This window comes from Melanotaenia boesemani, chromosome 4 (assembly GCF_017639745.1).
Source record: "Melanotaenia boesemani isolate fMelBoe1 chromosome 4, fMelBoe1.pri, whole genome shotgun sequence".
In the NCBI taxonomy this organism is placed as follows: Eukaryota; Metazoa; Chordata; class Actinopteri; order Atheriniformes; family Melanotaeniidae; genus Melanotaenia; species Melanotaenia boesemani.
The window spans coordinates 36,539,872-36,560,900 of NC_055685.1; the positions used below are offsets into that span (position 1 = coordinate 36,539,872).

The 21,029-nt window shown below is 40.0% G+C and overlaps 1 protein-coding gene across 6 annotated transcripts in view; it reads right to left on the bottom strand.

The window, feature by feature from the left end:
* Positions 1-632: 632 nt before the first annotated feature.
* Positions 633-21,029, bottom strand: part of krt222 (keratin 222) — a 33,144-nt gene continuing 12,747 nt past the window's right edge. For all 6 annotated transcript variants that reach the window (XM_041982578.1, XM_041982579.1, XM_041982577.1 and 3 more), the window contains 8 exons: positions 19,409-19,491; positions 16,383-16,536; positions 12,425-12,706; positions 9,628-9,753; positions 7,606-7,826; positions 5,416-5,636; positions 5,243-5,345; positions 633-2,588 (listed from right to left, as the gene is read on the bottom strand). In XM_041982578.1, coding sequence (XP_041838512.1) covers positions 2,375-2,588; positions 5,243-5,345; positions 5,416-5,636; positions 7,606-7,826; positions 9,628-9,753; positions 12,425-12,706; positions 16,383-16,536; positions 19,409-19,491 — 1,404 coding nt within the window. In that variant the 3' untranslated portion in view covers positions 633-2,374. The remainder of the gene's footprint in view (positions 2,589-5,242; positions 5,346-5,415; positions 5,637-7,605; positions 7,827-9,627; positions 9,754-12,424; positions 12,707-16,382; positions 16,537-19,408; positions 19,492-21,029) is intronic.

Consider the following 21,029-nt stretch of genomic DNA (forward strand, 5'->3'; position numbering starts at 1 on the left):
GTGATGGTATGGGGTCGGATAAGGGTTCTGTGAAGGTATGGGTCGGATCAGTGTCAGATCAGGGCTCTGTGATGGTACAGGGTTGGATCAGGGTTCTGTGATGGTACAGGGTTGGATCAGGGCCGGATAAGGGTTCTGTGATGGTATGGGGTCGGATCAGGGTTCTGTGATGGTATGGGTTGAATCAGGGTCAGATCAGGGTTCTGTGATGGTATGGGGTCGGATCAGGGTTCTGTGGTGGTATGGGGTCGGATAAGGGTTCTGTGATGGTATGAGGTCGGATCAGGGTTCTGCGATGGTATGGGGTTGGATCAGGGTCAGATGAGGGTTCTGAGATGGTATGGGTTGGATCTGGGTCGGATCAGGGTTCTGTGATAGTATGGGTTGGATCAGGGTCATATCAGGGTTCTGTGATGGTATGGGGTTGGATTAGGGTTCTGCAATGGTATGGGGTCAGATCAGGGTCAGATCAGGGTTCTGAGATGGTATGGGTTGGATCAGGGTAGGATCAGGGTTCTGTGATGGTATGGGTTGGATCAGGGTCAGATCAGGGTTAGGGTTAGGCTCCAGGGCCAGGGTTAGGGTTAGGGGTTAGGGGGGTCAGGGTCAGATCAGGGTTCTGTGATAGTATGGGTTGGATCAGGGTTGGATCAGGGTTCTGTGGTGGTATGGGGTCGGATCAGGGTCAGATCAAAGTTTGTGATGGTATGGGTTGAATCAGAGTCAAATCAGGGTTCTGTGATGGTATGGGTCGGATCAGGGTCAGATTGGGTTTCTGAGATGGTATGGGTTGGATCAGGGTTGGATCAGGGTTCTGTGATGGTATGGATTGGATCAGGGTCGGATCAGGGCTCTGCGATGTATGGGTCAGATCAGGGTCGGATCAGGGTTCTGCGATGGCATGGATCGGATCAGGGTCGGATCAGGGTTCTGCGATGGCATGGATCGGATCAGGGTCGGATCAGGGTTCTGCGATGGCATGGATCAGATCAGGGTCGGTTTAGGGTTCTGTGATGGTATGGGGTTGGATCAGGGTCGGATAAGGGTTCTGTGATGGTATGGGTTGGATCAGGGTCAGATCAGGGTTCTGTGATGGTATGGATTGGATCAGGGTCGGATCAGGGCTCTGCGATGTATGGGTCGGATCAGGGTCGGATCAGGGTTCTGCAATGGCATGGATCGGATCAGGATCGGATTAGGGTTCTGTGATGGTATGGGGTCGGATCAGGGTTCTGCAGCATCAATGCAGAGAAGTTCACAGGGATTTTAATGCAACATATGTTGCCTTCAAGACCAAATCTTTTTCAATGAGGTTTTCAACCACATTGTGTACACGTTACTGCAGTATGACTGAGGAATAAGAAGATACGGGTACTGGACCAGAGTCTGCAGTCTTACTTAAAATACAGAATTTTGGAGAAATTAGAAATTATTTAAGATGTGTTTGCTGGAAGAATGAGACTAAATAAGAGCTGGAACTCTTCATCACTTGGTGTTCTCAACGGATAAATGTCTTTTAAATGTCGGGAGAAGGATTTAAATAGAAAAAAACATTTAAAAGCGTTTAAAGCTTTACAGCTTGCAGGTCTGAAATGTAAAAATAGATCTTAACAAATTAAATTAAGTTAATGAAATAAATCATGAAACACTTTGGGGTTTAAATTGCCAAATGAGATAACAGTTTTAATTTAAGATAAATACTTTTCCATACTGTCCCATCTGTTTCTGATTTGTAGTTAATTTGATCCAATTTAAACTTTGACATTTTCCTGAAATAAACATAAATCCCACATAGACCTCATGTCACCCACAAGGACTGAGAAGGACAATTTCAAATGATTCTGATTCACTTCAAAAGCATAATTCCTTTAGTTTTTTTTTTCTCCTGGGGTGTTATTAGATAGCGACAAAAGCCAACTGGAAAGTTTACACATAAATATCTTTCATACAGTCCTTCACTGAAAATCTACCAATAAATTCACCCTCACTTCACAGCAGCTGGTTAACATCTGCTACCTTTTATCTCTTCAGTCTCCTGCATTGCAAGTGTTAATCGAAATTAAATGCTATTATCATTCATGTAATCTCTTTTATCCAGTCTGACAAAACTATGCTTTACATTTTAAATCCTCTGTGATGTAGTTTTTTCTCTGGCACTTTAAAATTCAGCCACATAACTTATAAACACTTGTGCCAGAGTCCAGATGTGAAGGGAAACCTCAGTCACCTGCACGATGCAAAGTTCAGTGAATGTTGCATTTGAAAGCATAATGGAAATGGATAGTAGTTTCCCAGGCATCAGCATCCTCAGAGACACTGGTGTTACCACAAACTGCTGTTTGCCAGCATGACCTTTGCTTGAACGCGATGGTTGTCACTGCGCGATGGTTGAAATGCTGCGAGACCTCTTCATGATGAGACGCACCTCCACGTCGGGGAGGCTGTCCTGTTTGGTTTGGGCGCACCCCTCGTCCGCTGCAGCCATGTGCAAGTCGAAACGCAGCGACACCGATTTCTTCCGCAGCTTAGGATTCCCTCTGAAGAAGGAGCCCTCCCACTGCTTTATCACCTTGTCAATTTTCTCTGTCCTGCAAAAAAGAGTATGATGTCATGGAAATGAAAGGTCACTTCATACACAGGATACTTGGACAATGGAGGTAAAAAAGGGTGTGGGACTTGACTGAATGCATTAAACATGAATTGCATTTTTCTTTTGTTTGCACATCCACGTAGAACGTGTTATTCAACAATGATCTGGTTTTTCCTTTGAAAGTGAATGTTACACGTAGTATAAAAAATGACTCCATGAAAACAGGGAGCTGGAAGCTGAACTTCCTTTTGAATGATGCAATGCATCATTTTATATGACCAGAAAGAAAGACTTTACCTCTGCAGAAAAGGTGTGTCATTGCACAAATAAAGTTATTTAACACACTAGTAAAAAAGTGGCATAGTATACATCCCAGGATATTTAAGTGATAGTCTTAGGTAAATTAACGAGGAGATAATCTTCATTCTGGGCCTTCGTGTGGCAATCTCAAAGTTTTCCTTCAAACAAATGTCTGTTAACCCTTAAAGCTCTGCTAGATCGCTGGCGCCCCTGAGTGGTACCACTAATACTATCAGCTATTTCTCTGGAACGTGGTCTCTTCATCCCATCCTGCTCAAAACATTACATATTTACTGTTGCTGTAAGAGGTTGCAGATCATGTCCTACAGAGGGAACAAATCTTTAAAGACTTTGCAGATTTATCTGCAGAGAATGAGTTCTTATTTGGACACTTTAGGTCAGTGGTTTTCAAACTTTTTGAACCACGACCCCCAAGATAAGATGCATTGGTCTCGGCTGGGGGGAGGCTCGAACAGCAGCCTTTCTATGTGGAGTTTGCATGTTCTCCCCGTGTATGCGTAGGTTCTCTCCGGGTACTTCGGCTTCCTCCCACAGTCCAGACACATGCATGTTAGGTTAATTGATGAATCTAAATTCTCCCTATAGTGAGTGTGAATGGTTATTTGTCTCTCTGTGTTGGCCCTGGAATGGACTGGTGACCTGTCCAGGGTGTACCCTGCCTCTCACCTGCTAAATGCTGGGATAGGCTCCAGCTTCCCCGCGACCCTTCATTGGACAAAGCGGTATAGATAATGAATGGATGGATGGATCAAATGGGTCATCCTGCAGCCATCCTCTAAATATAAGGCTGGAAAGCTGTCAGCATCATTATAAATAGGGAAAATAAAGTGGTTTTTGGTGATTCACCGTTGTGACAAGGCACCTACATGTCCAAAATCAGCTTCTCAACATGGCATGTGTACTAACTTTGTGTTGTTCTGAGTTAATGTGTAAAAAATTAAAGTGCTAATTTCAAAGATTTATCTCGTTATTAATGGTTTATTTTGACAGCCCTGGTAAAAATCCCAAATTTATTTGATAAATGTAGGCTATATATTTTTCAAAATTTGAAAACCACTGCTTCAGGCTATCAGGAGCTGTGTATGGCAATCATTGGAGTCACACACAACTGTTCTACCCTGTTTCACTGCATGTGCAGGTTTTCTCCAGACTGGATTTTTTGGCCACAAGAACGTATCAGCAGGAGCTGGGACACAGAGTTGGAATAGCACGGTTGTCCATCAGCCATGCTCCCCTATGAGTCAGGAATGCAATAAATCAACTAGATAAACAATACATAAAGTTTCCATAAACAGTTAAAGAACAAGTTACACTTAAGAGGGGATTTTATTCTATGGCAAAGATGCAGCAGACTGCAGGCTAAGAATACAAACATGGATCTGATGTGGAGTTTTCTTTATAAATTTTTAAGAAACAAATTTAAAGTGAATTTAGAAAATTTCTCAAGAGGATGTTGTTGAACGAGGCCCAATGCATTTAAGTCCTAACTGTGATGTTAACTTAGGTCTAAAAGTTTTGATTTCTTACTTATTAAGCATTTGATTTTATTGCCTAAAGTAAATGCAATAAAACACTGAGTGCACAAAATACATTTCATTAACTGATTTTAGATATTTCACATGCACATTTTAGTGAATTTGTGTGTGAGTTAAAACAGTAAATATAAACTCAACACAACAGAGCAGCTGCACAGTGCCAAAGAAAAACTGAGGCAATGACCACAACAATAACAAAGTCATCTAAAAGAGCAATCAGCTTTCTTCGAATCTAATGTGAGTATGAGTGTGTTTTCTTTGTGTATGTGAACATGTGGCTGAAAATACCTAGAGCATGAAAAAAGAATTCCACCCACATCATGTTCAACAATAACAGGTGTCACACCCTGAAGCCTGCACACCAGTTGGGTTTTCCACATCAAAGACCAGCCATTGCAGGAGGAAAATTCCCATGCAACGCTCTAATAAGTTAATCATGGGAACCTGTGGGGACAGCTAAATGTTTTATGGCGTGTAACTTGTTGGACACGGTGAGACATTTCCTTATGGAGTTTGTAAGCCTTGTACCAGACATAGTTGGGGTGGAGATGTAGATGATCTATCATTATGATCTAATGACACAATAAAACACAAATGTTTTTAGTGCATGAGAGGTGTAACTTAACAGTGTTAAGTTTTCAGGAGTTAAATATATTTTTAGCTAATTTCTCTGCATAATTTAAGTAACATATTCTTAAGTGTTACAATTAGTGCTTGCTGACAGAAAATGCCCACAAATCAGACTGAAGCACAACTGCTGACTGCAGGTCGAGGAGGCGAGAAGATCAATACTTACTCAATGGTGCCGTGACCCTCTGCACTCTCCCTCACCACATTGCCCTGAAGAATCTCCTGAGTCTTCACAGTGGCGATAGGTGAGTCTTTATCTTGTTCTGGCTCTGCAAGAAGACACTCATGACACAACACATCAAGACATTGCTATAAAAAGGTGGTCTGTGTGTGTCCTACCGGTGAGTATCACAAGGCTTTGCTGTCTGTACAGCATGCCTTTTTTCAGTCCGTTTTCAGAAGGGAGGAGTGGCGGTATGTCAGGAAGGGGTTCAGACTTGGGTTCATCTGGAGTAACAGCTGGATCACTGAAGTCGCTCTCCATCCCGTTCTCCTTATGCTCTACCACAGGAGACCTCCAAGGCTGCAGACCCATTGGCTGCCCATGACGACCCATGTACCTGTAGACACAAGCACATCACTCAGAGTGATAGCAACATAAAGTAAAAAATAACTAGAGAACAGCAGGCTTCTGCAGAAATCCAGTTGATGTGGTTTTAGATGAGCGTGGTTTAGCCTAGTTTGGGGTTTATTTGAGCAGTCGTAAAAATTGTTGCATTTACAAAGTGTCAGCTAGATGAACAGGATGTTGGACAAAAAGGTCAGAATTATCAACCGCAGTGAAGTGAGCCATGGTTTTATATGAATGGTGCCAATCTGGATGAAAGTCCCATTTGCAGATGAGAACATCACTCTCCTCCACTAGACTGTGATGTTTGTTGTTCTGTAATTAACATAAGGTATCCAGTGTTGTTCTGCCAGACATTTAGTCAGACTGTTTACTGGTTTCACACGTTTCAGACTGGAACTGACATCAGAAACAGTAAATTTTTTTGGTATCTTTTATATAAATATATATATTTTTGTTTGCTTTTATATTCTTACTGTTCCTTTTGCTTTAAGATAGTTAATCCTGCATATTTAGACATGTGGTTTTTCTTTTTATAATGCTGAGAAAATATTAATTTATTAGAAATGATTCCACACAGATGAACAGATAATAAAGTTAATTTCAGAATCAAATATATAGCTTAATTGGTCACTCTAAAGTCTCTAAATTAAATTATCTAAATTCTCCCTAGGAGTGAGTGTGAGTGGTTGTTTGTCTCTCTGTGTTAGCCCTGTGATGGACTGGCAACCTGTCTATGGTGTACACTAACTCTTGCCTGCTAATTGCTGGGATAGGCTCTAGCTTTCTCACGATCATTTTCAGTGTGATGGTGTAGCTAAAATGACTTGCAGACCTTCATCATTTAATTATCAATAGTTTCTTGACATGTGTATAAACTTACACCAACATTCACCATTCACTAAATGTAAAATATTTCTAAGGCACTAAATAAGGCCTCACATTGCTCTGTCAACACATGGGCTTGCTAAATATTTATAGGCAATACATCAAACTCAAAAGAGAGTCTTCTTATGGTGCAAAAAACACTGCCAACTAAAAACACTCTGCATACTGAACTCACTCTGCAAAGCTTAAAAATAATAAATCTTTAAACCTATTGTGCAATGTCTTTACAGGGCAATTTTTGAACTTTTCAAAAGATGTGTATTAAGACCTAGCTGACAGCAACTTTGAGGTTTAGTAATGCTTCACAGAGACAGACTTGTTTTCACAAGGATTCATGGATGTTTTCTTTTGTCCCACCCACTCAGATGCCACCCTTTTCAAATATGAACAAACAATGCAAAATTCAGATGCCGTGTCCTGGTTTTCCTCTGCAACCCATCAGTAACCTCTGCAGGAGGCATAAAATCAAATTACCTTTCTTAAAGCTGTAAAATGACAATCATACGGTCCAGGCAGCAACTTAACATGCAAAGGCACCATTCCAGGTGTGGTTCCAGCATCCAAAATACCCAAGAAGATGATTAAAGGCAATGCCGAAAGAACTCCATTATTTGTAATATGACTGACTGAAACCGTGTCACCTTTATTTAACTTTACGGTTGTTTTTCTAGCACCATGTTGCATGAGTGAACGGGAGTGTCTATGTATGTTCTCACTTAATCCAAACACAAAGATCAGCTTTCACAAGATAAAAAGAATCCAACACATTAAATGCTCTGTTTAACAGCTGATGCTAAAGGAAACAATTAAGATGTAATTTTGTTTACTTTGTCCTCAGGATCACAAGAAAACTTCCCTGCCTTACCCAGTTAATTGCTTTTAAAGCCTTCTTTTTTCTGTTTAATTAAAGTTTTGGAAGATTAAGATACCTCAGTGTTTCAGGAAAACATTTTTTAACTGAGTGGTGCAAACTAGGAATGTTGACACAGCAACCACAAAGTTTACCAAGGTCAATGATTTCTTCCTGGTTCCTCTAAGGTTTTCCCCTTGCTTTCTGCAGTTATTGTCCTCACCTGCCCTCCTCTCGCTCTAAGAGCCGTCGGTAAGTGGCGATCTCTCGCTCCAGCCTCATCTTCGTGTTGAGCAGCTGGCTGTGGCGCTGGCGCTGGGTGGCTAATCCGCTCCTCACCTGCTCCAGCTCGCTCTCCAGCCCAGCGATCACCTGGGAAAGGTCGTGCAGCTGGCTGGAGTACAGCTGCTGGGTGTGCTGCAGTGAGGTCTCCAGGCCTTTCTCCTGGACACCGGGCAGCAGGGAGCTATTAGGATTATGACTGAACAGTTATCTTTATGTTTTTGGAACAATGCCTGACATCAAAGACATGTAAAACTGATGAACTTAGAAAATAGACAAAAATTTCAACCCCTCACTGCCTACCTACTGTCAGCAGCACCTGTCAGCTGAACCTGGAGGCCCTGCTGCTGCCGGCCTTAAAACCTGATGTTAGTTTTTGGATGTAAATGACAGTTAACAAGCCTTTCTTTCAGTGTGTTATTTAGATTTTTTTTGTGTTCTTAACACTTAAAAAGACAGGCATTTTAACTTCAAAACTCTTGAGTTTGAATTTGGCCTTTTAAAAATGGATTTTCTACATAGTGAAATTGTGGTTTATATGTGATTCAAGGATACGACATATAAACTACCTGTAAACTGGAAAAAATGGGTACTGAATCCGTAACCCTCTGATTAAAGAACAATGTCCTCTGAGCAGCTGCCCGTTGCCTTTGAAATCTGCACTAAATTAAATTAAAGTGTTTAAATTTGATTCTGATATGAACTATAAACGTAGAATAAATAGAAAGTAAAAACTCTTTTATTTATCAAGTGTTACATATGATGACATAAAAAATCCTCTGGTCCTTCACCAGCTCTTAAATTTAGGTAAATACAACCTTAGGTTGCACTGCTTCATTATCTAGTTAACTAAATTTAATCCAAAACCCAGAAGCAGCATATGGAAAAACTAACAGCATGAATCTGCAGAGTGTAGAACCACCTTTAACTGTTAAGTAAGTTTAAGTCATGGTTTTCTGTATGATGTTATCACAGAAGAATTTTAGTCCACTCTGTGTTGTTCTCTTTGAGGTTTGCAACACTGGTTTCTGCAGCTCACTGAAGGTCCCACCACAGCATGTCCATCAGGTTGAGGTTTGGACTTTGACTGGACTGTTGCAACATCTTCATTCTTTTTCAGTCTTTCTGTTGCAGATTTTCTGCTGTGTTTGGATCATTGTTCTGTTGCATGTTTCAGTCAGCATGTTATCTGTCAGACTGATGAACTCAAATTTAACTAGAATACTTTGATATCCCGAGGAGCTCATGGTCCATTCAATGACTGCAAGGTGTCCAGCTGCAAAACAAGCCCAAATCATCAGTCCTCCACCACCATGCTTGACCGTGTTGGTATGAGATGTTTGTGCTGATTTGATAATAATAATATTGTGTCACTCATCTGAAGTTGCATTTACCCAGAATTATATGGCCTGTAAAGGGAAAGATTATTTCTTTCTTTCTTTTTTGATATATTATTTCATTTTAGTTTATGTTATGTCCTGGTATGTAAAACCTTACAGCTGAAAGACGGCCTACACAATTTTACACATGACTGTACAACACCTAAACTTTATTACTTGGCCCAACAATGGCAAAAAGTTAGTTATTTTCTGGAAAACCTCTCAAACTTGCAGACAACCCAGTGAGGTTGGGGCTTAGGTGTAAGTGGACAGTAAATTTTGCTTTAAAGGAAACACTGAAATATGAATAAAAATATTGCTTTATAATCCATTTAATGGAGTAGAAGAATCAGCAGGAAAGAGGAGACGATTAGAAGGTAAACTCTATTGTATGATTTGGAAAATGATTATCAGGAAGTGAAAGTGCCAGCAGCTGAAAAAAAGAAAAAAAACAGGTTTTGTCTGATTTGTAACTTTCATTGGCTTACCACCAACTCAAAGTCAACAAATACAACATGCCACTTGCCCTGGAAGACGTGCTTTTATGCTAAGTGAATGTAGAGATGAGATGTGTGTGGTTTTACCAAGGCATGTAAGGTTTCAATCTCCACTTGCAGGGAGTGCCACTGCTTTCTGGCCTCGGCTAGCTCGGCCCGTGCTTCCCTCAGGGCAGTGCCACCGAGGCTCACCTGTGCCCATGCTGCCTCCTCCTGGGTGATGAGAGGAAGATCAAATGTTACATGACGGACAGCGTGAACCCCAACCCATTCAACCAAACACTCAAATCTTCAGCTTTGTGGGATGTTGTTATATAATATGTACAAGCTGCATTAATGAATGTGAGTGCTTGGATTTACTCTCTGTACTGTGTAAACAAAAAGAGGAAAGGCGTGTTCAGCCACTTCGCTGATTGACACACCTGTGAGTAAGTGTTATTTTTTTTTCCACTGGCACTCGGTCAAACAGTTGACAGAAGCAGCCATGGTGGTGATGTTGGCAGTGTACATTTCTGTTGGGTAAACAGACAGGCGAACAGACACCCAGGCCTGCCTGTATACACAGCTGTACAATGTGTCAACACTGTACAGCTGTTAGGCGTTTAACACTCCCCTTCAAATGGAGTGAAGCAGCCGAGCTGCCTCAGTACACTTCAGAAAATATTTTGACAGTAAAAAAAAAACTTTAAGTTGTGTAGGTGATTTTCAGCTGAATTTGATCTGACACCCCCATCAGCCACTTTATTATCTGTTTATTGGAAGGGGAATTACAGAAAAGTCATGGTAAGGCCAAGATTTTTCTATGACAGATTTTCCATTTGTTATGTCAACAGATTTAGATTATTTACTTCAGTTTAGATATTATCAAGGATGGAATTTTATTTATTTATTACTGAACAGAATAACAGAATTTCCTGATACCAGATCTCAGTCCTATAGTTGCTTACAACAGTGGTTCCCAATATATTTTTTTGAGGACCCCCTTAAAAAAGTTGTGCTGAAACCATGCCTGGTTTCATGCTAGCAACAAGCTTAAGTGTGTCCATGTTATAACCACTTTATCATCTTTTACCTTTTTCACATTTCTTGTTTTATGAAGCTGAGTTACAGAGCCATGCTGCTTGTCTACTTCCCTAAACTTCTTGTATCTCCTTCACTGCTGTCTTTAAATGCTCTGCTGCAGAAGATCCATAAACTGACAGGCATGCAGCACCGTATGCTTCTGAATGAATGAAAACTCAGTCCAGTCTGCAGTGAGGCTGAACAATGGCATAACAAGCAGTCGAGAAAGACTGCTGCAAAAACAAGGTCTGCATTCATGATTTAATGCTGATGTTTCGGTACAGAGATATAATCGCTTGTGTAAATGCACTTATTTCTATCCACAAACAGATTTCAGGTTATATTCGGTCTGTTTATCATTTCTGTTACAAAGCATTAGACTTATTCTAGTGAAGAAATTTAAAAGGTAATCTGTGGTGTTTCTGACCAGCAGCACATAAAACTGTTATGACACTGTGGTGTTAATACCTTTTATTTTTATTCTTTTTATTTATTTATTTATTTTTTGTAGTTCAGTCAATTTCCTTAGTGTTCTGGTTCCGTTCCCATTATTGCCCCCCTGCAGTAAACTTTAGCATGAAGGGGTGACATTTAACTATCTTCCAGGTTGTAGTGGTTGAAAAATAGTTTAGCATATTAGCTTTGACTGGAACTTACAAGTCAGCCTGACACAGAAATTAAGCTTCCAGTCACTGTGCAAACCCAGAAGACAGTTTCATCACTTCTGTTTTTATCCTCAGGAGGTGCTCCTGCCAATTTCACAACCTCCACATGTGAAGCTTCATCTGCAAACATGTTTTTGAAACTTATTCTGAGGGTCAGGCTAAACACCTTCCAAGAAGCTAAAGGTTAGCAGGTGTTAGATGGTTTATTGTCCACTGTGAAAGGTCCTAAAAAGGGATGGAGGCAAACTCTGCAAGCTAGTAAACCAAGTAAACAATACAAGATTGAAAATCTATTAACCCACAACTGCTTTATTATTAAAAAAAAAAAGAAAAAAAAAAAGACTGGTATATGTGCAGTCCACGTATCTACTTGAGAAATAAACATTGCAACTTTTCCCTGCTTGCAGATTTTACTATTCAGATATATTAAGATGATAATATCCATAAGAGTAAGCTAAGTAGCGAAAATCTGATAGTGTCTTTATCTAAATTCAACATGACCTCTGATTATCATGGACATCCTGCAGGCTTTTCACTGCAGCAGCGTGTAACCGAAACATTGGAGGGACACTCAGACTGGGTCTGATCTAAACAACGGCATTAATAAAAACCTGCTCTGATTTAGCACCGTGACTTTCAGCTTTTGGTGAAAGTGCTTTATTTCTGCTGTCTGAGGCAAAGCAACAATAGAATAATAAAAAAAAAGAATCTCACAGAGACTATGCTTTTCATCAAACAAAAAAAAAGAAGAGGGATTTGCCTTAAATAAAAGCACAACCTTAAAAACGATGCTGTTATTATAGAAATAAAAAGGCTTATGAATATCTAATGAGGAGGAGGGATCAAGTAACTCAGCTAAATGTCCTATTACACCTCTGTTATATTTATCCTGGTATCTATCTATGCAATGTGGTACTGAAAGTAACGGTGTTCAGATGAAGAAAGAGGAGACAAATACATACATTTACACAAAATGCAAACAAACAATCAAATACATAGAAGAATAAGAAGAGTCACAGTGATTCTTAAAACTATAGCCTCTCACCACAGAAACCAAACTGACCATTTTGTCTGTATTTGGCCTTGAGGGTGTGTCTGCCTGGAAAAGAGCCACTACAGAAAATTAAAAAGGTGAAGATACAGACATGGAGGCGTACCTCACGAAGAACTCCTCTGTGTGTTCTGGAAGCTGCTGCTGCTCCACCTGCAGACCGACTGGGCCCAACCAAACCAGAGCCTGGATTTGAGATGGATCCCAGGCCAAGATTTCTGTCAGCTGGGCCGGAGAGTCTGCTTTGGTCGCACTGCGATCTGATTCTGTCGAGGAGCTGGGTGAGCTCCATCCCTGTGCCATCCTCCTCCTCCCCTCCTGCTGCTGCTGCTGTCGCTAACAGAGCATCGCAGGAGCTGGCCCGCTGCAGCTGCAGAGCCCGGGCTGCCTATAAACAGCCAACCAGAGGAGGCAAGCGAGGGAGGGAGGGAGGGAGGGAGAGAATAAAAGATAAGAAACACAGGAGAAAAACTAAAACAAAGAGCTGAGAGTGGGACAAAAAAGTGGAAAAGGTAGATAAAGGAAAAAGAGATAAACAAGGCAAGACAGACGAGTGTGGATGTATGACTGAGTGTGTGTGTGTGTGTGTGGAGGGGGCAGTGAGATCACGCAATGCAGAGGCACGAAAAGATGGAGAATCAATTATCAAGACCAACATGTGTGCCAATAGGTATGCGAGCAGGAAAAGACCCTGGAAGTGAGGGAGGGGGGCATTAGTCAGCAAGAATCATAAAATGGAGAAAGGAAGGGGGAAAGGACGGAGGGAGGAGGGAGGAGGAGGTCAGAGTAAGGGGATACAACACATCAGAAGGCAGTGTGACTCTTAATTCTCACAGTAACTCACTCACACACAATCATTACAGGACTATTATGTTTGGGTTGGAACAGATCACATAATTTATCCGTCATAAGAACACAGATAATTACTGTTCTCATGATTACACATCTATTTACAGGAATATTACAAGCAATCATCTTTCATTATAAAACCAGTAAAGGAATTCCAGGGTCATGAAGAGACCAAGAGGAGTGTTATTCTCAAGAAAGTCATGCAACCAGACCAGCAGCTGTAAAACGTGTCAGTTGTTTTACAGCGTACAGAAGCTGCTCTATTGTCATGTTCTAGAAAGCAGGCAGGGATGAACTGAGCTTTGTGACATGGTGCATTATCCTGCTGGAAGTAGCATCAGAAGATGCTCCACTGTGGTCATAAAGGGATGGACATGGTCAGCAACAATACTCAGGTAGGCTGTGGTGGTTAAACCAGGCCACGTTGGTACTAAGGGGCTCAAAGTGTTGCAAGCACTAGCAGCAGCCTGAAGCGTTGATCCAAGGCAGGATGGATCCATGTTTTCATGATGTTTTCATCTAATTCTGAGCCTAGCATCTTAATGTGGAGGTGAAATGGAGACTCATCAGACCAGCAACGTTTCTCCATCTTCTATTGTCCAGTTTTGGGGAGTCTGTGTGAACTGTAGCCTCAGACAACTGCTCACTGGATATTTTCTCTTCTTCAGACCATTCTCTGTAAACCCTAGAGATGGTTGTGTGTGAAAATCCCAGTAGATCAGCAGTTTCTGAAAAACTCAGACCAACAACCATGCCATGTTCAAAGTCACTTAAATCCCCTTTCTTCCTCATTCTTATGCCCAGTTTGAACTTCGGCTGGTTATTTTGACCATGTCTACATGAACACATGCACTGAGGAGCTGTCATATGATTGGCTGATTGGATTTATGTTAATAAGAATTTGAACAGATACACCAAATAAAGTGGCCGTATTATACACTCCACTTTCTCCAAATGTTACACACGTGGACAAAATTGTTGGTACCCTTCGGTTAATGAAAGAAAAACTCACAATGGTCACAGAAATAACTTGAATCTGACAAAAGTAATAAATAAAAATTCTATGAAATTTAACCATTGAAAGTCAGACACTGCTTTTCAACCATGCTTCAACAGAATTATTAAAAAAAAATAAACTTATGAAACAGGCCTGGACAAAATTTATGGTTCCCGTAACTTAATATTTTGTTGCACAACCTTTTGAGGCAATCGCTGCAATCAAACGATTCCTGTAACTGTCAGTGAGACTTCTGCACCTCTCAGCAGGTATTGTGGCCACTCCTCATAAGCAAACTGCTCCAGTTGTCTCAGGTTTGAAGGGAGCCTTTTCCAGATGGCATGTTTCATCTCCCGCCAAAGATGCTCAATAGGATTTAGGTCAGGGCTCATAGAAGGCCACTTTAGAATAGTCCAATGTTTTTCCTTTTAGCCATTCTTGGGTGTTTTTTTGGGTCATTGTCCTGTTGTAAGACCCATGACCTGCGACTGAGACCAAGCTTTCTGACACTGGCCAGCACATTTCTCTCTAGTATCCCTTGATAGTCTTGAGATTTCATTGTACCTGCACAGATTCAAGACACCCTGTACCAGATGCAGCAAAGCAGTCCCAGAACATAACAGAGCCTCCTCCATGTTTCACAGCAGGGACGGTGTTCTTTTCTTCATATGCTTCATTTTTCTGTCTGTAAACAAAAGTTCCATTTGTGTCTCATCTGTCCATAGGACATTCTCCCAGAAGCTTTGTGGCTTCTCAGCATGTAGTTTGGCTTTTTTATGATTTGTTTTCAACAATGGTGTCCTCCTTGGTTGTCTCCCATTAAGTCCACTTTGGCTCAAACAACGACTGCTGGTTCGATCTGACACTGATGTTCCTTGAGCTTGAATGGTAAATGGTAAATGGCCCGTATTTATATAGCGCTTTTCTGTACCAGGATACCCAAAGCGCTTTACAGTATACAGCACATTCACCCATTCACACACACATTCACACACTGATGGCGGAAGCTGCCATGCAAGGCGCTCGACCACGACCCATCAGGAGCAACTAGGGGTTCGGTGTCTTGCCCAAGGACACCTCGACATGAACACGACTTGGCCGAGGATCGAACCGGCAACCCTCGGGTTACAAGACGACCGCTCTACCTTGCTGAGTTCACCTTTAATCTCTTTAGATGTTTTTCTGGGCTCTTTTGTTACCGTTCGTATTATCCATCTCTTTGATTTGTCATCAATTTTCCTCCTGCGGCCACGTCCAGGCAGGTTGGCTACAGTTCCATGAATCTTAAATTTCTGAATAATATGTGTAACTGTAGTCACAGGAACATCCAGCTGCTTGTAGATGGTCTTATAGCCTTATCCTATAATTTTCTTTCTAATCTCCTGAGACAACTCTTTCCTTTGCTTCCTCTGGTCCATGTTGAGTGTGGTACACACCATGTCACCAAACAGCACAGTGACTACCTGTAGCCTATATATAGGCCCACTGACTGATTACAAGATTGTAGACACCTGTGATGCTAATTAACATATTAGGAGTACCATAATTTTTGTCTAGGCCTCTTTCATAAGTTTATTTTTTTAAATAATTCTGTTGAAGCATGGTTGAAAAGCAATGTCTGACTTTCATTGGTTACATTTCATAAATTTTTTATTTATTATTACTTTTGTCAGATTCAAGTTATTTCTGTGACCATTGTGAGTTTTTCTTTTATTAACCGAAGGGTACCAACAATTTTGTCCATGTGTGTAAGTTCCTTGACCCCAAAGGATCCAACCTGGATGTTTTGCATATTCCTTTCCAGCCTTTTTCTAACACTAATAGATAAATGCACAAGTAAGAACATGATTGATTCTGCAGCAATTTTGATCAAAATCAAGCCCAGGTAAAGCCAGTAGACAGGATTTTTGTTCTAGCCAAACTGGTAGCTTCTGCAGAAACATTTGACCCCAAAACTATTGTTGACTAAAGTTGAAGAGAGCAGAAAAAAATTAGTTTATGAGCTTGATCTACAAAAAAATCTAGCAGCAATACAGTACACTGTTATTCAAAACCCAACCCATAACTGATATAAAGTTTTACTTGGCTGGCAGCCACATGAGGGATTTACTAGTGAGTGACTAACAATGTTTGCACTTATTTAAAATTAAAATTCAAAGAAGAATTGAAACACATATAAAAAAGAAAGTAAATATTAAAAGACTGGGATATTAGTGACCTCAAACTCCTGGTTCATCTCCTGCAGCTCTACCATGGAGCGGTGAAAGTCTGTCTGCAGCAGCTTGCTGCTCTGATCCACCTGCCTCTTGGACTCCCTGAGCAGCGCCACTTGTTGCTCCAGACACCTGGTGTTCCTCTCCTCTGATTCACACCTGAAATGTGAAGTCAGCAGATGTGCACTTAAAATTTATTTAATTACTTTTAAACAATGAAATGCATCCACTACAGTTAAAAAAATAAATAAATTAAAAAAAAGAATCTCACCCTCATTTACTGATTCTACACTCACAACACAACCAAGAGATAGAAAGAAATGTACACACTCTTTCAGTGATTATTTTATCTAAAGGACATAACAAAAGAAATAATAATCTAGAACTTGTATGTGTATTTAATCTCAGATAAACAACACAAGATATTAAATGGCATCATAATTTACTGAACAAAACAAAGTTAAAATGCAAAAGCTGGATACTTATTTGTAAATTGTATGTAAATTTAAATAGTATAGTATACCTTAAATAGTATTTATGTATATTTTTATATATGTATGTATAGATATGCATGTATATATTATTTTATATATTTTTTTCTTTTACATCTCCTATCTTTTCTTTTTGTATAAAATATTTTTGCATCTTACAGTTTAATTTTTACTCCTTTTTTCTCTGACATTTATGCTGCTGTAACACAGACATGCAGAAATTACTCAGCCTGGGATTGATAAAGTACATCTGATTCTGAGAAGCAGTGCGTGTTCACCTTTACTGCTTCCATAGGCATTTAGGGGGCAAGCTGCAGCCAGGTGCTGCTAATCAGTGCCCTTAATTAATTAATGGTGTTCAATTTGAGCACTTCTATAGAAAAAATAAATAAATAAATTGTTAATTTACTGATTTGGAGCATTCAGGTGTACCAAGGAGCAGAGGCATCAGCAATTATTTTTGAGACGCATCTGTTGCTCCCATCAGTCTGGGAATCATTCCAAAATACTTGTAAAAAAAACTGTGACAAGTATAAACAAGACAAGACAACTGCCCATCTTCCCAGGAGTGGACCTCCCTGCTGGTTCAGCTTGAGGTGAGACAGTACCATGCTCAGATTTACTATATAAAAAAAAAACAAAACAAAACGAGGAGCTCAAACTCTCCAGGCCTCAGTTAGCATGTTAAATGTTAAAGGTCATGACGTTAAAATTAGAAAAAGACTGAATAAGTAAGGAGAATACGGAACCCCCTCTGATGAGAGCAATAGAAAAAAAAAAATAAACCTCTGGCCACAGATTACTAAAGCTTGGGAATGAGATCACTAAGTCATGGCCAAAAATCACTAATGCATTAACAACTTGCCCAATGACCTCATATTGTTTTCATTTTAAACTTCATTTGGGACCTTCAGCACCCAAATGAAGCATCTCTTCAGCGCCCCTTTGTAAATCAAAAGAGGATACCATCAATCAATCTTCATTTTTGTAGCACTTTTTTAACAGAGCAAATAAAAATATATGATGAATCTTTAGAAGAATTCAAATGCATATAAAATTATAAATTGTATTTAATTTTAACAGACTATTTGGGTTTTTGAGTAGGACATATGTCCCCCCCCAAGGTTACCATAATGAAGGCAGCCTTTTGTGGGGTTTGTAGTTTTTGGAGAACAAAATCACTGTGTAGTCGCTGCTGAATTGTCATTGCGTGGACCATGAACTCCTCTGCATCCCTATTCTAAAGCCAAATGTGAGGCCATCTGTTCAACAGCTAAAGCTTGGCTGAAACGCGCTCATGGAACAAGACAATGATCCCAAACACAGCAGCAGATCTACAGCAGTGGCTGAAAAAGAAAAGAATCAAGGTGTTGATGACGTGAACCAGTCAAGGTCCACACCTGCTTTCAGTGCTGTGGTGGGACCTTTAGAAAGTTCTGCAGAAACCAATACTGCAAACCTCAATGACCTGAAGCAGCACTGGAAAGACGAGTGGAGCTAATTTCCTCCACAAAGATGCAAGAGACTGATTAGATCATACAGAAAACAACTGTTGCTGATTCATAAGGTGGACTTTGTTTTTTTACACACATGCATTTTGGTTTAGTTTCTTTTTTTTTTTTTTAAATAAGTGTAATATTTCACATGTTGTTCATCTGAAGTTGTATTTACCTAATTTTGGTACTTTGGAGACTACATGATTTTCTAAATGTCCTGATATACAAAACCTAAACACTGACTGTATAGGAGAATATTTTCAGCTGCAGATCTAAATCAAGTCAGAAATGAATTCAAGTATTGAAAAAAGACCCTACACATAAAGTTTCTATTTGGGATTTAAACAAAAAAAATCTATTTGGCTGCTTTACTGAGTCGTTGTGTTGCAGAAATCATAAATACAAGAAAAAAGGACATAAAAAGAAAAAACCAAAACAAACAAGCAAAAAAAAAAAAAGAAAGAACCTTGACATCATTTTTAGTGTGTCATGAAGAGTCTCAGACACAACCATCCAGTTAGGAGACATCAGGTGGTGCTATAAAAAGAACTGGGTGTCATTGCTGTCCTTCAGGGGTTAATGGCTCACAGCAGAGGGAGATGTGTGTGTGTGCTGAGGGAGGTGGCAGTGTGCTCTGGCTCGCTCTGCATCAATACATAAGTGAAAGTGCCGACACTGCATAAAGCCCAGCCTACATTTGCGTGCAGCTTGGTTCACGAACTGGCCTGAGTTAGATTACAGAGGCCTGGAAAGCATTACAGCAGGATGAAAACAGGAAGTCTTTTTTATGTACTCATGCATCTATGAGCTAAAACAGACAACCACACATTAGGTCCTGCAAGGTGGGAAATATTACCAGTTAAAATACACAAAAATAAAATGCTACACCAGATTACTCTGGATGAAATGTCAGTTAACAAGTGTAACAAGTTAATGGGATGTGATCTTGTGTCTGATATTTTAAATCAAAAAGCCCTGAGCAGTAGTGACAGGGACATATAAGCATTAGAAATGTCAGGAAAACAAAAGAAAAATACAGCTGACCTGGCTCTGATAGCAGCAGCTTTGGACTTCATGCTGTCAGACTGTAATGCCAGTTGGGCGTTCTCCATCAGTAACTTACCCACCTGACAGACAGAAAAACATGGGCACGTGAGAAAATAGGCAGTTCTGCTTCTTTTCTACCATAAACAAGTTTAAGTCTTTAGTTTTCACACATGTGTAGAAGTGGCACGTTGTGAAGATCTAAATCACAAAAAGCTTTACTATATTTCAGTCCTGTGCTATTCACCTTATTTATTAAAGCAGGAAAATAAATAATTAAAATTTAGTTAGTTTTACAAAGAATTTTCATCATCATGTCCATTATTACCAACATGATGGGTATAAAAAGAACACTACTCTGTGAAACTGCAGATACTGGCGACTTGTGCTTGGAGAAACCCCACATCTAATTTGATTACAGCTGCCCCTGACCCTGTATTGGAATAATTTGTAGAGGATGGATGTATGGATGGATGGAGTTCTCTTTGGATATGTCTTGATATGTGTGGGACCAGTCTGGACTTTGACAGGGTCAATCCTTGGCATTTAAAACCCACTCGACTGTTGTTCTAGCAAAGTGTTTCTCAATTTCAGTCCTCACGTACCGCTGCCCTGCATATTTTAGATGTTATGAAACTTTAACACACCTACCTGCAATGAATGACTCATTGACAGACTTGCAAAGAACGTAGGAGGACCATTGATATGAACCAGGTGTGTTGGAGTAGGAAAACATCTAAAACATGCAGGGCAGTGGTACTTGAGGACTGGAATAAAAAAACACTGCTCTAGCCGTATGATTAGAGCAGTCAGTTCTCTGAAATGGGTCTTCTTCAAGAAACTGTCTGTATTTTGCACCATCCATCGTGCCTTAATTTCATCCTCACAGCATGATGCTACCACCACCATGCTTCACTGTGGGGGATCATTTTCTCAGGGTTTGTGCTACATATAAAGGGCAAAAAGTTAAACTTTAACATCATCTAAGCACATTACCATCTTCATTTTTGCAGATGTTGGCTCTAAGTGTCATGAAAATACACTCCGGTGGGTTGAAGAGGTCTGTAGCACATTCATGATTACCTTTGTTACCCCTCTGCAACCTCTCAGATTACCACCTTTCCATTGGTTTTACTTGTTGTGGTGCTTCCTTTTCCATAATAGTAGACTTAACAATGCTTTAAGTAATGTTCAAAATTTTTAATATTATTTTATAACCAAACACAAATCGTTACTTCTCCAAAAGTTTGCAGAGGTGCTTTTTTTAATTGTCCAGATTGCTGGAGGTGAAGCAGACTCTGCATCACACAGATGATGTGGTGAATGTAGGGGAATATAACTGCATTAATTAAGTGATTTCTGAAGGACTTTGGCACCAGATCTCAATGTAATGCTCAAAAGCAAAAAGGGAAATTAATATGAAATATAAAATATTCTAAACACATTATTTAATGTCCCTGGACCATATTACACTATTTTGTTAAGGTTTATTAGGTAAAATTGAGTAAATCCATTTAATGTACAGTATTTTAAGCTGGATAAAAACTTCATCCCTTTAAAAAGACAATCAGAGCTCAAGTTTGTTGGAACTGTTTACTTAGTGTTCATGGATCAGTATGCT